The sequence below is a fragment of the Mastomys coucha genome, unplaced genomic scaffold (assembly GCF_008632895.1).
Source record: "Mastomys coucha isolate ucsf_1 unplaced genomic scaffold, UCSF_Mcou_1 pScaffold20, whole genome shotgun sequence".
Taxonomy (NCBI): Eukaryota; Metazoa; Chordata; class Mammalia; order Rodentia; family Muridae; genus Mastomys; species Mastomys coucha.
In genome coordinates, this window is record NW_022196903.1 from 140,589,284 (window position 1) to 140,604,401 (window position 15,118).

The 15,118-nt window shown below is 38.8% G+C and overlaps 1 protein-coding gene across 3 annotated transcripts in view; it reads right to left on the reverse strand.

The window, feature by feature from the left end:
* Ints13 (integrator complex subunit 13) overlaps nucleotides 1-15,107 on the reverse strand; it is a 31,892-nt gene extending 16,785 nt beyond the window's left edge. For 2 of the 3 annotated variants that reach the window (XM_031383899.1, XM_031383898.1), the window contains exons 1-5: nucleotides 14,564-15,107; nucleotides 13,531-13,766; nucleotides 11,461-11,535; nucleotides 3,617-3,819; nucleotides 2,769-2,849 (exon numbers count right to left, since the gene is read on the reverse strand). In XM_031383899.1, coding sequence (XP_031239759.1) covers nucleotides 2,769-2,849; nucleotides 3,617-3,819; nucleotides 11,461-11,535; nucleotides 13,531-13,755 — 584 coding nt within the window. In that variant the 5' untranslated portion in view covers nucleotides 13,756-13,766; nucleotides 14,564-15,107. The remainder of the gene's footprint in view (nucleotides 1-2,768; nucleotides 2,850-3,616; nucleotides 3,820-11,460; nucleotides 11,536-13,530; nucleotides 13,767-14,563) is intronic. The other variant, XM_031383900.1, reaches the window with a different exon arrangement.
* Nucleotides 15,108-15,118: the final 11 nt, after the last annotated feature.

The window sequence follows — 15,118 nt, forward strand, 5'->3', positions numbered from 1 at the left end:
TTCTCTGAGATGAATGTTTTTCCAAATTATCACAGCCAATGAACCAGATTCTTACCCTCACCTAATGTTTGTGCCATCCTCCAAGCAGAACCATTGTTCATTGAAAAAGTTGGTGAATGACTTTATGGATAGACCATCTTAATACACACACCATTTCTTAAATGAATGTAACCTGTTCTCTGTGGGCTGAGAATAAAGTCACTCACTCAAGTCAAATAGCTTTGACCATAGCAGGAAGTCTGTATCCAAAAATCGCGCCTACAATTCATTCCTTGGTGTAGCAGAACTGTCAATTCTCAGCTTAGCTACGATGGAGGTAAAATCCTTTGGTGATATGAGGGTCACTGAAGTACAGCCTTATTACAATGAAATCCAATGTCTAAAAATTGTTATTTTGGGCTTGTAAGAGGCAAGATTTTAAGCTTTACTAAATACAAAACAAACACACAAACAAAAAGACTTTATATATTCATGTTCATTTAAGAAAATACTAGTGGTGATGTGTTATTTTGATATATACAGTTTATATATTTGGAGTTATTAAAAATTTATATTGAGAAAAACATATATTCTCAGTATTGTTGTAGATAAGCATGTACATAAGACTGTTAAATTGATTGTTGTTTTATATCAAACAACTTTTATAATACTTTTATTGTTATAGTATTTTATAAATTTTAAAGAATATGACAAAAAAGATATTGTAGGTATTGAAGGGGGGCTCTCTGGGAGGAGTTGGAGTACAAAAGGGAAACAAGAATGTGATTTAATTTTATTTACTTAAAATATGTTTTTAAATGTTAACAAATTTAGATAAATTAAAATCATGTAACTTTTCTCATCATAAGGCAATAAAAGTTAAAAAAAAGAAGTTACTTGGAGAGTAAGAGACAGTACAAAGCAGAATGTATCCAATTATGTGACTATCTCTGCATAATAAAAGTCTGTTCAAAGTTAACAAGTAACAATGTAGAGAAAGGTCTCACAATTTTCTATAATTATCACAAAGAAAATGAGTATCTGTATATTGAATTTCTTAATTTTTTTTAAGGAAAAAAATCAGGCAACACTAACTAATTGCAAAGTGTAAATGATTACTTCTAAGAAAACAAAAACTGTCCTCAGTTTCTCCAGAATACATGTTTATGGGAGGGAGTGTACCAGTGCACACGTAGAGATCAGAGGATAACGTGGGAATCTCTCCTTCCACCACATAGTTTCTGAATTCTTGTTGTCATATATGGAGCCATCTCACCAGCCCTTCCCTAATCTTGTATTCTGAAGAAAAGCTGACAGTAGTATATTCAATGAAAATCCATATATTCTACATTGTATATCACACACATTCACTATTAGTTACATTTGTGTTCTTTCTGACTCTGAATAGAGGTGCAACTGCTTCTTACTGAGCCGTTCTCAAGTGAACTGTACAAGACATTCCCAAACACTTGAGGACCCTTCTACTAAGGACAGTTTCACTTCTAATAGAAATGTCCCTAATTCCACACCAGAAAATTAGTAACTGCTCATTCTAAACTGCAGTCCAGTATAAGTGCAGTAAACACACCCGTATTGGCTGTGATGCAACATTTGGGCTATGGACTGGGCAGATGGGACAGAGCTCCTAAAACCCTTACAGAACTTTAGTCCTAAGTACTATGGGAACTAAAAGTTTCAGCTCTCTACTACTTGACCTTGAATCTAAGTTCTTGACAGCTGGTTCCTAAATCTCTGGGAATGTCCTGGGTACTAGTTCCTCTGTGTTAATGACCTGACTTGGGATTCTTCACAGCTCCTGGATGGAGAAGATATTACCAAAAAGATAAAGCTTTGATTAGAAACTTGGGACCTTTGAGCCTTACCCTGCCATTCTTTAGAAAGGAAAGAGGAGGCCAGAGAATAACCAGTCATACCTGTGTGACATCTCCATGAAAACCCCAGAGATAAAGGGCTCAGATCTTGACATGAACACATCCACACACTGAAGACACACATTCACTTCCAAGGGGTAAAAACTCCTACACCTGGGATGTCCTTTGTTTTGTGCTATGTCACCTGCTTTACCTGTATCCTTTAAAACACATTAGCATACTAGTTCACAGCAAACTGTTAGACATGATGGGGCTGTGGGAACAACTGATGGTTAGCAAGTCAGACTGACACTGGTGTCTGAAAGGGTAAGGAAGGTATTTAATTCTGAAAAACTGAGCTCTTAATCTGTAGGGGCTGCACTAACTCCAGAGAGCTAGTATCATAAATGAACTGCAACTTACCCAGATATTGCCCACAGAGTGGCAAAATTATTTGGTATAGAAAAACAAACAAACAAACAAAACACTTTTGATCATCCCTATATATTGCTATGAGTAAAAGAAAAAAAAATGTTCTTTTCAACTGCTATTATTTAAAATTAAATTCACATTACACAATGAGCTGTTACATTTTGAACTAATAAATGAGTAATGATATCCACAATTTGCATATTTTATAAGTTCCTAGAAGGGTATGATAATGACCTACTGAAACAAATATGCATTATAAATTTAGTATTTTAGCATTCTGAACCCCTTTCCTGTGAAAAGTGATTTCCTCTAAAATGTAAGGAAAATGAAAAAATTTATTCATCAAACTTACAGCGTCATGCTAATTTATTAAGTTAGAAAAATCAAAGAACTGCTACCAAACATACTAAAAACTTGTTGCAAATAAATATGAAATTATATCATGCAAGGTTAGAGAGAGTTATTTCATCTATGAATTATACTCACTGATCTGAATTTGCAGCAAGCTTGTTATGCTCATGAATTGTTTCCTGGACACAGTCTTCGAGCATTCGTACATGACTATCACTATGTTTTTAAAAAAAGAGAGAGAGAATTTACAGGAACAAATAGTAAGAAAACAGTCATAGTCAAAGCCACCATTCAACTGTAGTATGCTGATACTGGCACATAAAATTACTTCAGCAGGGGCAGGAGGGAGTGCTCAGAGGTTAAGAGCACGTTCTGTTCTTGCAGAGGACCTTGGTTCCCAGCACCTAAATCCAGCAGCTCACAACTGCCTGTAAATCTAGCTGCAGGGGATCTGAAGTCATCTTCTAGCCTCTGCAGCACCTGTACCCATGTGCACAAACTCACTCACACACACATATGCACATATAATTTAAAAAATAAAAATACTTTTTAAAAATTACTTCAGCAAAGGCTGTCCTGAACATACCTCATTCGTATTATCAAATTATTAGCTAAAAAAAAAAAAAAAACTCAGTGAAAAAGAAGTCATCAATTTACATGATAATTTAAACAGTTTTCACCAAGATTTTGTTGAGACAGTTTTGCTCACTACATAGGTTAGGCGGGCCTCAAACTCATGGCAATCTTCCTGCCCACTCCCAAGTGCTAAGACTGCAGATATGCATAAGCATATGCAGCTTATCAAGACGGATTTTTATTTAGAACTGAAAAGCCCAGTCTCAATATTAAAGGAAAATACTAGAAATAAATCAGAGAAGCTATTTGCATATCCATACATATTTAGAGGCCATCACACTTTGTAAAATAAAGACATAGTAATTAAAATTCTTTCAAGGAAAGGATCACTGTGATTAACAGCCCACCTTTTTGCATTTGTAATGCAGATTATCCGTCCTCTATTCCCAACTCGTTCTGCATTCTCCATGAGTAAAGTGCGAGCCTCATGTTGGTATTCGGTAATTTTGCAAAGAGTTTCCACTGCTGCAACAAGACCATGCAGAATGCTGCAGCACTCTGGATCTGCCCGAGGGTTGGGAGGCCCCACAGTAGCTAGTGCTGCCATTAGCTAAGTAAAAGGAGAAACAACTATGTTGACAAAAATAATATGACAAGTTAGCCAAAAACATCCTGAGGAAACTACAAACTAATACTTCTTAAAATATGGACAAGGAACTGGACAATTGGTTCAGTGATTAGAGTCAATGGCTGTTCTCCCCAAGGAACACAGGTTCAATTCCCAGCACCTACATGGTAGCTCACAACTGTCTGTAACTCTAGTTCCAGGGGATCTAACACTCTCACCAGATATATATGCAGGCAAAACACCAATGTCCATAAAATAAAAATAAATAAATCATATATATGGATACAAACTCTCTGAACAAGACACTAGCAAGCCAAATCTAACAACACACACCATAGCCATGGAGGGTTTCTGTCGAGAATGAGAGTGAACTTAGTATCATAGAGAGAGAAGAGAGAGGCTTGTGGGAGGGAACATGAGGAGATAGCTAAAATTAAGGCATATTTGAAGGGTAATATGAAAACCTAATACAGTAGAAATTTTGTAAAATAGATACATACATACAAGAGTAATCTAAGTGAAATCTCCAAATAATGGAGAAGACAGTGCCAAATGACCACTGCTTGTAGCCAAATGAAGCTTCCAGTACCAGGATTGAGTTATTGGCCAAAGGGGCCCCACAGGAATCTCCAAACGACTCAGACTTGCCAACACTATAGGTTGCTCTCCACAACGGACAGCAAGGCCCCACTGCTGCAGACAACACCCATACAACTCACTGAATATGGATATATCAAGCTGGTGCCTAAAGAGCCTTCACTCCTACATTCTTTAACATCTTTGGTACAGGAAGGTATTCTGCATGATCTCAAAACACTAAGACCCTTTATCTACAATGGTGTACTAGCTGCAAGATAGGATAAGGTAATGGTGGCTCAAAGCTTGCAGGAATAGCCAATCAATAACTGATTTGACTTAAGGCCCACTCCCTGAAATGGAACTCATACCCAACACTGCTTGTGTGACCACAAACTTGAGACCAGAAAGCCCAGGAACCTAGAGTAAAAGCAAATAAAAAATGTAGTGATAAAGTGACTTATAATGATATTCTGTTACTCTCATAGATCAGTGCCTTGTTCAGCCATTACCAAGAAGCTTACTCTGTAAGAAGATGAGAACAAATACAGAGACCCACAGCCAAACATTATACAGAGAGTGAGAGACCTTGGAACACTGTAGTGGTTTGGAAAAAAAAATGGCCCCCAATGGCCCATAGGAAGTGGCACTAGAGGAAGTGTGTCATGAGGAGTGGGTTTTGAGGTTTCAGAAGCTCAAGCCAGGCCTAGTGGCCCACTGTCTCTTCCTGCCTGTAGTCCCAGATGTAGAACTCTCAGCTTCCTCTTCAACCACTATCACCCCCACCATGAGGATAAGGGAATACGCCTCTGAACTGTAAATGAGCTGCAGTTGAATGTTGTCCTTTATAAGAGTTGCCATGGCTATGGTGTCTCTTCACAGCAATGAAACCCTAAGACAAACGCTCAGCACTAAATGCGATGTCTCCATAAAATCTTTCCCCTCAAAGCTGAGAAAACCCCTTGGAAGAAGAGGTGGAAGAGCTGAAGGGCCAGAGGGATGTATAACACCAAGAAAACAAAGCTCTCTTAGTCAGCATGAGCAAAGCTCATATGAACTCACAGCATGCACAGTGCCTGCAGAGGTCCAGGTCCTCTGTGCTTATATTCTGGCTTCCAATTTAGTGTTTTTATAGGATTGCTGAGTGTGTGAATGAATGGGTCTGATTCTTGTGCCTTCTCTTCAGGTCTTTTCCTTTTGTTGTTTTGTCCAAGTTTGATGTGATAGTTTTATTTTATCTTATTATATTTTATGTTGTTATATTTTTAAAAAAATGAATGAATGAATGAAAACCTAATCACTCGGATAAAGGTAAACAACTGACCCGTCATTTTTACCTGCTAGAAGAGGGATAATCAGTTTTTTTCCAATGGAGTGACACCGGGTATATCAACCACTCTAGGACATGCCTTATGATAGGGCGTAACTAGTTGGTCATATAATGAACTCCACAGTTTATTCAGTTACAGTTTGGTGGAGGTTTGCTGCTGTTTGTTTTGGGTGGTGTATTACTTTATTTTCTTGGTTCTGGGGAGGGAAGGTTGTTGTGTTGGGTTTTTGGTTTTTGAGAAAGAACTAAAAAGTAAGGTGGGTAGGGAAGGGAAAGGGCTTGGGGGAGAGGAAGAATATAATCAATATGTATTTAAATTTTAAAAATGTTTCAAATAACAAAAAATATAATAAAAAAGAAAATCAAGTTAATTTAGCATCAAAAAAGTAAATGTAAGGCATATTACCAATAAAAAACCCCAAACCACACCATCACTTCATATAAACCCAGGAAAAGTTTGGACAACATATAAATACAAAAACTAATGAACTGGAAACAGTTTCCCTTTGAGGGCATCATAATTAATGGTTAAAGACTAAAAGTGCTGCCGGGCAGTGGTGGCACATGCCTTTAATCCTAGCACTGCAGAGGCAGAGGCAGGTAGATTTCTGAGTTCAAGGCCAGCTGGTCTACAGAGTGAGTTCCAGGACAGCCAAGGCTACACAGAGAAACCCTGTCTGGGGGAAAAAAAAAGACTAAAAGTATTCACCCTAATTGCCTACACAAACCAAGATGACCCTTGCACCATTTTACTCAACATGGTATAGAAGTTCTAGTCAGGACAACTAGGAAAGAAAAGGAAATACAGTCGTCCAGATTGTAAGACAAGAAGTAGAACTATCCCCAATGCTGCAGGTGCCATGATTTTTGCCTATAGAAAACTTTAAGGAATCCATAAAAAGCTACTAGAATTAGTAAGCACAAGGCTACAGCTGTAGCTCAGTGGTAGAGCCTCTTTGCCTAATTATGCATGAAACTATAGGTTCAATCTCAAGTTCTATCACTTAATTTATTAAGGTCACAGGATATAAGATCAATACACAAAATAAATTATATTTCTTCTACACACTTAGAACGAAGGACCCCAAAAGAAAATTAAGGGGGGAAAACCAACTTAGAATAACTCTTAAAAGAAGAAAATATTAGGAATACATTTAACAAAATAATGAAAAGGTTATACCTTAAGAACTATAAAACATTAAAGAAATTAAAAAGATCTCCATAAAGAGAACAACTTCCTATGCTCATGGAATGAAAGACATCATCCAGATGGATCTACAGTTTCAGTGTGGCTCCTGTCAGTCTCAGTCCAGTGGGCAAATGTTCGATGCTATTATTCATTAGAGAAATACAATTTTCAAATGAAGTAATGTTATATGTACTGGAGTCTAAAATCCAAAGTCAAATAATAAAAAGCAAGCATTGACAAGCATCCAGAGAAACATAAACCCTCACTCACTGCTGGAAGGAGGCACATGGTACAGCTATTACTATCAAAGAGCTTTGCAGTTCTTCAAAGCGTTAAATACAGGTTACCAAATCACCAACCAATTCCACTCTTAAGTGTGTATAAAAAACAAAAAATAAAACAAGGGGTCAAAATTTTCACATGAAAAGCATGTATGGGTATTCACGGCAGTATTACTCATAAAAGACCCAAATGTCCAAAAGCCTGACAAACAAAATGAAGTACACACTCACTCATACAACAGTCTGTCATTAAAAAAAAAAACCAACAGAGAGGTAGAGAGATGGCTTGTCCTCTTGCTACCTAATGATGCAAGCCTGACTACTCGAGTTCAGTGCACAGCCATGTAAAGATGGAAGGAGAGAAATGACTCCACAAAGCTACCCTCTGATCCTATACATGGATGCACATACACACATCATGAACACATACACAATTAAAAAAAAAAAAAACTGCCCAGGTAGTGGTGGCACATGCCTTCCCAGTACTCAGGAGAAAGAGGCAGGTAGATCTCTGAGTTTGAGGCCAGCCTGGTCTTACAGAGTGAGTTCCAGGACAGCCAGGGCTATAATACATAGAGGAAACTATGTTGGGAGTAGGAAGGAAGCAAGCATAAACAACATTATGGATGGACCTTGAAAATGACGCAAATGCTAAGCCAAAAAAGCCAGTTACAAACCCACATATTACAGGATTTCATTCACATTAAAAAAAAAGACTAGAACAGAGAAATCTATACAGAAAGATTAGTGATAAATTGTCTGAAAGTAGTAATAACCAGTATGTATGGGAATGTTTTTGAGATGAGGGAATGCTCTAAAATTGATAGTGGTAATCACTATACATACCTGTGGATATATTAAAATTTTAGTAATGGTATAGTTCAATAATTCTACACTTTCAATGGGAAAATTTCATGGTATATGGGTTATTTTCAGTGTAGTTTTTTAAAAAAGGAATCTCTATGTCATGTGCCTGTGGTCCTGTAGGGTGAAGTAGAAGGACTGCTTGACTGAGAATTCAAGTATCATATTAACTATAAAACACAGTAATCTCATTGTTTTGGCTCCCTACTTTTTTTTTGTTTTGTTTTGTTTTCGAGACAGGGTTTCTCTGTGTATCCCTGGCTGGCCTTGAACTCAGAAATCTACCTGCCTCTGCCTCTCAAGTGCTGGGATTAAAGGCATGCCCCACCACCACCCAGCTGGCTCCCTACTTTCTAACTATACATATTCTATGTAATGAATAAGGACATTTAAAATTGTCATGTAATATTCTATTATAAAAGCTCATAAATGTATCTGGTACTCTAAATATATATGAATTATAATATTATTGCAGAATTAACACCTCAAGACATTCAAAGGATTTGTAAAACACTAATATAAGAAAAACAAGCATATTCTACCCTACCAATAATCTTATTTTATATTAAATAATTAAAAAAAAAAGAAAATATATTAACAGTGCAGTTTTGGTGGCCCATATCTTTAATTCCAGAACTTGAAAGGCAAATACAGATGGATCTTGATAAGTTCAAGGCCATCCTGTTCTACACAAGGCCAGCAAGGACTACATAGTGAAACCTCATCTCAAAAAGAAAAAGTACAAAAGAAAAAAAATAAATCAAAACAACAAAAACAAGTGACACATTTTCATTCAAATGAACATCAGATTCAAGAGGTAAGAGGACCCTCCTGAAGTCATCTCCAACAGAAGCATCAATTCAAATAGCGTATGATTTAAATGGGTTGAGGGGGGCTAAAGGAATGTTACGCATTGTTTACCAGATTTGAACAACTATACAATGTATACATGTGCTGAACATCACAAGTACTGCATTTGCCATACATTATTTCTATGTCACAACAGAAACCTTCACAGGATGCAAGGAAACCAGGGAGATCATGGTGACTAGATTTATCATAAAAATCGGAAAGGAGGGCTACTAGATGGCTCAATGGGGTAAGTGCTTGCTGTCAAACCTCATGTTTTGAGTTTGATTCCCAGGACCAACAAAGTGGAAAGAAACGGAGAACTGGATGTTTCTGTGCAAGGACAGTTAGTTTTCAGAAGGTACTCAGGTAGCTCTAGCTAGGCTCAAACTCTACGCAGCTGAGGATAACCTGAGTTCTGAACAGCTGCTGACTGCACCTCCAGCGCTGAGATCACGGGCATTTACTACTACAGATAGGAATGCAGAGCTTCATGCCTACCACATACATAAGTGTTTACCAAATGAGCTACAGCTCTAGTCTAAGAAAAAACTTTTTAAAGTTTTCAGTCTAAAGCAGAGACAAACAGCTTACCTGATTTGAACGTTATACGATGTATACATATTAAAACATCACTTCTTATTCCATCAACACATATATTTTTGTAACCAATGAAAATAAAGGGGTTTTGTTGTTTCATTTTTTTAAGCATTGGTTTGCAGTGTCTCTTTACACTGTGATTTGTAATCAGGGTAATGCTAATGTGAAGCTGTTTAGAATGGCACTGGTTCAGCAGCTCTCTTCAACTGCTACAAACAGGTTTTAGCACCAATACCCAAAGAAGAAATGAAAATTAGGCAGTGTTCTAACAAACAATTTATACTTGTTATGGTTTAATTCAGCCTCCACAGGCTCCCATGTTTGTACATGTGATCCCCAGCTCATGACACTATTTTCAAGGCTATGAAACCTTTGCATTTAGGAGCCCACAAAGCAAATAAATGTAAGGCAGGTCTTTGAAGGAGACAGCCTGGCCTGGCTTCTAGCCTTCCTCTTGGCCTCCTGATCTGCCAATCTCACATTCCCACAGGGATAGCTCCAGAAAGGGCTGCAGCCACTACACCTTCTCTGCCATAATGGGACTGCACTCACCTGAAACTGTGGACCAAAGTAATGCTTTCCTCCCTTAAATTGCTTCTGACAGGCATTATGCCACAGTAAGAGGAAAAGTAATCAACATGATTATGAACCACATACATAGAGGTATACATGTATGGGTAGACATAGACATTTTTTAAACACTGTAAGTTTCAATCCAACAAATGAGAAAAGCCCCACACAGGCAGATCATTGGAAATGTTCAGAATATAAATGAGGAAAGAAAAGATTCTTAAAGACTTCAGCATTTAAATGGCACGACACTGGACTTCAACAGCATCAATGGAATAGTGGAGTGAGATCCTTACAATTTTGATAAAATTATTCCTTCTATATCCAAAATGTTGATAAGAAGAATCAATACACAAACTGTGAAGGCTATACTCTATCAGACAAATGATCACAAAGAGGAATGGATGCAATGTCATGCAGTCAGTGCAGAGAAAACACTGAATTATTTGATACACTTGTGGTAAGACAAATACTGAGAACCTCTGAGAGACACACACACACACATATATATATATATATATATATATATATATATATATACAGGTATACAACAATAGGTATAGAGAGGAAAAGGAAATAATAAACTCTACAAATAAATAATCATAAACAATATTTGGCACAGCAGTAAACAATACTTTTATGGATATTATAATGCAAATACAGAATTCTAATAAAAGTTCTAACAAAAATTCTGCTTAGAAAAAATAAGGAAGGGCTAGTAAGATGGCTCAGCAGGTAAGAGCACCGTCTGCTCTTCTGAAGGTCATGAGTTCAAATCCCAGCAACCACATGGTGGCTCACAACCACCCATAATGAAATCTGATGCCCTCTTCTGATGCATCTCAAGACAGCTACAATGTACTCACTTATAATAATAAATAAATCCTTTAAAAAAAAAAAGAAAAAAGAAGAAACAAGGGAGGCGGGTAGTGGTAGCACACGCCTTTAATCCCAGCACTTGGGAGGCAGAGGCAGGCAGATTCCTAAATTGAAGGCCAGCCTGGTCTACAGAGTGACTTCCAGAATAGCCAGGGCTATTTATTCTGTCTTGAGAAAAAAAAGAAAAGAAAAAACAAGGGAAAGGCATGAGTGTGGAAGTTTTAGTAAATCATCACTAACAATCATGATAAAGTTTAAACTAAGAACTCAATAAATAAAATGCCATGTAGAAATTATATTTAACATGTAAGTAAAAAAAGACACTAGAGCTGAGATTTGCTTGGGGGTGCTGAAATGGAAAGAGCTGTTTTTCTTGTAATATAAGTTAGGATTTTAAAACTCTGCAAAGATACAGGAATTTTTAAAAATTAATTATTCTTAGAAAGTTTTACCACATTTAGATAATTTTCAAAAACTGCACATACCTCCTGTAAGTTTTGGTCTTCTTGAGTCCAAGAATTTAAAACATGTGCCCCTGAGTCACTCACAATGAAATTCACCTAATAAATGTCAAAGAAATAATTAGTATTCCACTCTGCTTTCACGCAGTCACCATCACACTGTAAAATCACACACAATTCCTAGCACTGGCAATCATCTGATTCATCTATTGTGTAAGCATAAATGCCTAGGACATGCTGCTGCTATTCTAGCACTGAGTATATGGGAACGCACTGATAGATAAAACAGTTCTGTCACAACATGGAGAATGTCTGGGGTGAAAAATGTGGTAAAGCAGTACAGGAAGAACACAAGCAAATACAATGAACAGGTTAATTTCAGGGAGTGATAAATGCTATGAAAAGTAACTCAAACTACTCAAGACCAGGTGTTGACACAAAGGCTCTCTACAGACTAGCAACTTGAGGGGGCTACAAATTGACTAGTGAACCAGCCACAGTACAAGCCAGGGATAGGTAACTCCAATACAGCAAACAGCAGATGCAAATTTAAATACACTCCCTAAAAGGCAAAATCCAAAACAAGTAGAGGGTTTAGAGGTAACCCTGAAGAAGCAGAGTATCTGAGCACTGATAGCCATGAAAGGTACTGACAGGCAAGTAACAGTCACGAACTTCATTCTTTCTGCACCCTCAGTAAAACACAAAGTTAAAAAATACTATAAGGGATGAAAATACAACTCAGTGGTATATTGTCTGCCTAGCATGCAGTGTTAGGTTCAGTCCTAGCACCACAACAAAACAAAACCCGATCAGGTAAGATGATAAGAACCTTGGCCAAGCACAGAATTTCATGGGCTAGGTTCCAGCTTAGGCTTCTGCAAATAAGATGGAACACATGCCATCTACTTGCAAATAATCCTGAAACATCTAAGATACTCAAACCTAAAGGTAACTTTAATATTTGGAATTTCTATCAAATGTCAATGTCTCTTTTTAGTAATGAAAACAAAAGAAAACAAAAACACAACAACAACACCAGCAACAACAACAACAAAAACTTAGCTTTTTGGAGTTGGGGAGATGGCTCACATCTTTAATCCAGCACTTGAGAGAAAGAAGGTGGATTTCTGTGAGTCAAAGGCCAGCCTGGTCTACCTAGTGAGATCCAGGACAGCCAGGGCTACAAAATAATAACCTCTCAACATTCCCAATTATTCTCAAAGTTCAGTACCTGTTCCAGGCTTGTAACACACTTTATATACGGCCTAACACGTATAGTACTTATTTCACTGGACTGCTGGAGAGGCCAGTAAGCACTGAGAGAGCACTTTGGAACATGCCTGGAACTTTGTAAGTGCTCAGCACCATCATTACTGCTGTCTGTAACTAAATATCAACACTATACTAATCATAAAGGGAAGTTCTGCATACATTTTAACTATACAGTTATAGATATACAGTAAATTCACATAACTAATGAAAAGGAAGATTGAGAAGCCCCAGACCCAGGCAAGCTGACTAGAAAATAACAGGCTTAGATCCAGCACGTAGGCCTGAGAATCTGTAGACAAACTGTCAAACATTACTAAAAACAAAAGGTTAAGATGACACAGAATTATGAAAATAACTAGACAAGTAGAAAACATATCCAGACACAACCCAGACAAACAAGGACGTGTTCTGGGAATTGGGCCACCTGGCCCCTTAGACATGATAGAGGGTAACAAAAATAAAAACATTAACTTACTACCCACTGCCTCCCCACCCCTCAGAGATTTCCCCTTACATAACCCGTAAAACCAGCCAATTGTATGTAACCATGCTAGTTTCTTTGTTTCCCTAGACCATTTTTTCTATAAAAACACCTAACTTTTGAGCCTCGGGATCGCCTTCCCATCTCTTGTGAGAGTTTGGGAGACGATCCGGAGCACCGCCCATTAAAGCCTCATGCTTTTTGCATCAAGCTGGTCTATCACGTCTCTTTGGGTGTACACCATCCCGCGACTTGAGTGAGGGTCGCCCTGCGGGGGCCTTTCACTATATATACAGTTAAGTATATCATCCCATCATAATTTTGTTCATAACACTCACCAGTTTTTTGAAAGGAAATATGTCATACATTATTCTACAATATTCCATGGAAGATTCTACTGAGCAAGTCCACAAGGATTTAGAGATGGGAGCCAAAGGGATGATGCCTTGGGTCCTATTCTTCACCAGCATATCAAACTCCACATGCTGTCTACAGGATTCTGCCATGTATGGGCAGTGATCCACAACAAACACTGTTTTATGAGATTCAGAAAAAATCTTCATTTTGTTTTTACCTGTAAAAGGATAAACATACTAGTCAAAATGTTGATACATGCATTTATCTTAAGTGATTTCTCACTTAAGTGTGTTTTCCTCAAGATCTGATAGGGATCCTAAGTTCTGAGAATTTTGTGCAAAAAAGGACAGAGTAATGGTGCCAGGTCAAAGGATATGCTAGCTACATCATACCATGCAGTCAATTTACCAAATGAAGTTAGTTCATACTTTTTTCTTTTACAAAGCACTTAAAACAGAAGAAAACATCTGTACACATTGTATTTGGTTCTTATGCCTACAAATCACAGATCTATTCTTCAAATGCATTTATGTTGATCCTTGTATTGATCCTACGGAAAATCCACAGGAAAACACTGACAACAAAAGTACAGCCCAAAACACACACACATTGCCTGTTCCCATCCTCTCCCTCAACCTGCAATACACTACAGTAATTCACCACGTAGACCAGAACAAACAGATGCTATCCCAGGCTGGTGAGGAAGAAACACTTCTAAAACTTTCTCTCATAAACACAGAACATGTGGTGCACTGCCCTGCTTCGCACCCAAAATTTTACAGACCAAAATAATTTTTAAAAATAATCTACATCCTAAAAGCACACGAGAAACGGAGCAAGTGTTCAAGGTAGCGAACCATCTTACGGTCCCGCTATTACCTCCTGCTGCCCCGCCCAAGTCCCAGTCTGCCACCTTCTGCACACACCTGGCCGCAAGGTGGGGCGGGGTGGGGGTGGGGGGTGCGGCGGACAAGGTGAGTGGACAGGGGAGCCTCGGCATCGAGGTTCGCTTACTTTCGTGCCTGGTCCTGCAGTGAACGAACGGAGGCTGAGGGAGAAGGCAGGCGAGGGTGGGTGGGGAGTCGGCGCACAGTCAGCCTGCTACCACCCACAGAAGACCGACTGCCGGGCTCATCTCCCAACACTCCAGCTTCTCAAACGCGGGAGCGCGCGCATGCGCGTGCACGCACAAGAGCGCACTCGGGCTCGCGCGTGCGCACGGAGCTCTCGCACAGCCCCGCCATCTTCCCTTCCCCTTAGAAGCCACCGGAGGCCGAACCGGAACAGGGCGGAGAAAGTGAGGTAGGGGGGGAGAACCTTTAACGATTGTTCCCAATTAACCGTTGGGAAGGATGGTCAGGAAGACCTGAGAGAGCCCCCCCAAAGTACTAAGTACTTAGTACAAAGTACTAAGCCACGGCCGGCACAAACCGGCCTCGGCGCTGGACAGGCAGAGCCTACCCACTCCACCTCCCCTCGCCGCCTCCAGTCCAGGCCGGTAGCCCCTCGGAAAACACGCGAGAATGTGCGAGCGGCAGGGCAAACCCCTGAGAAAGGGCGGGGCTTTAG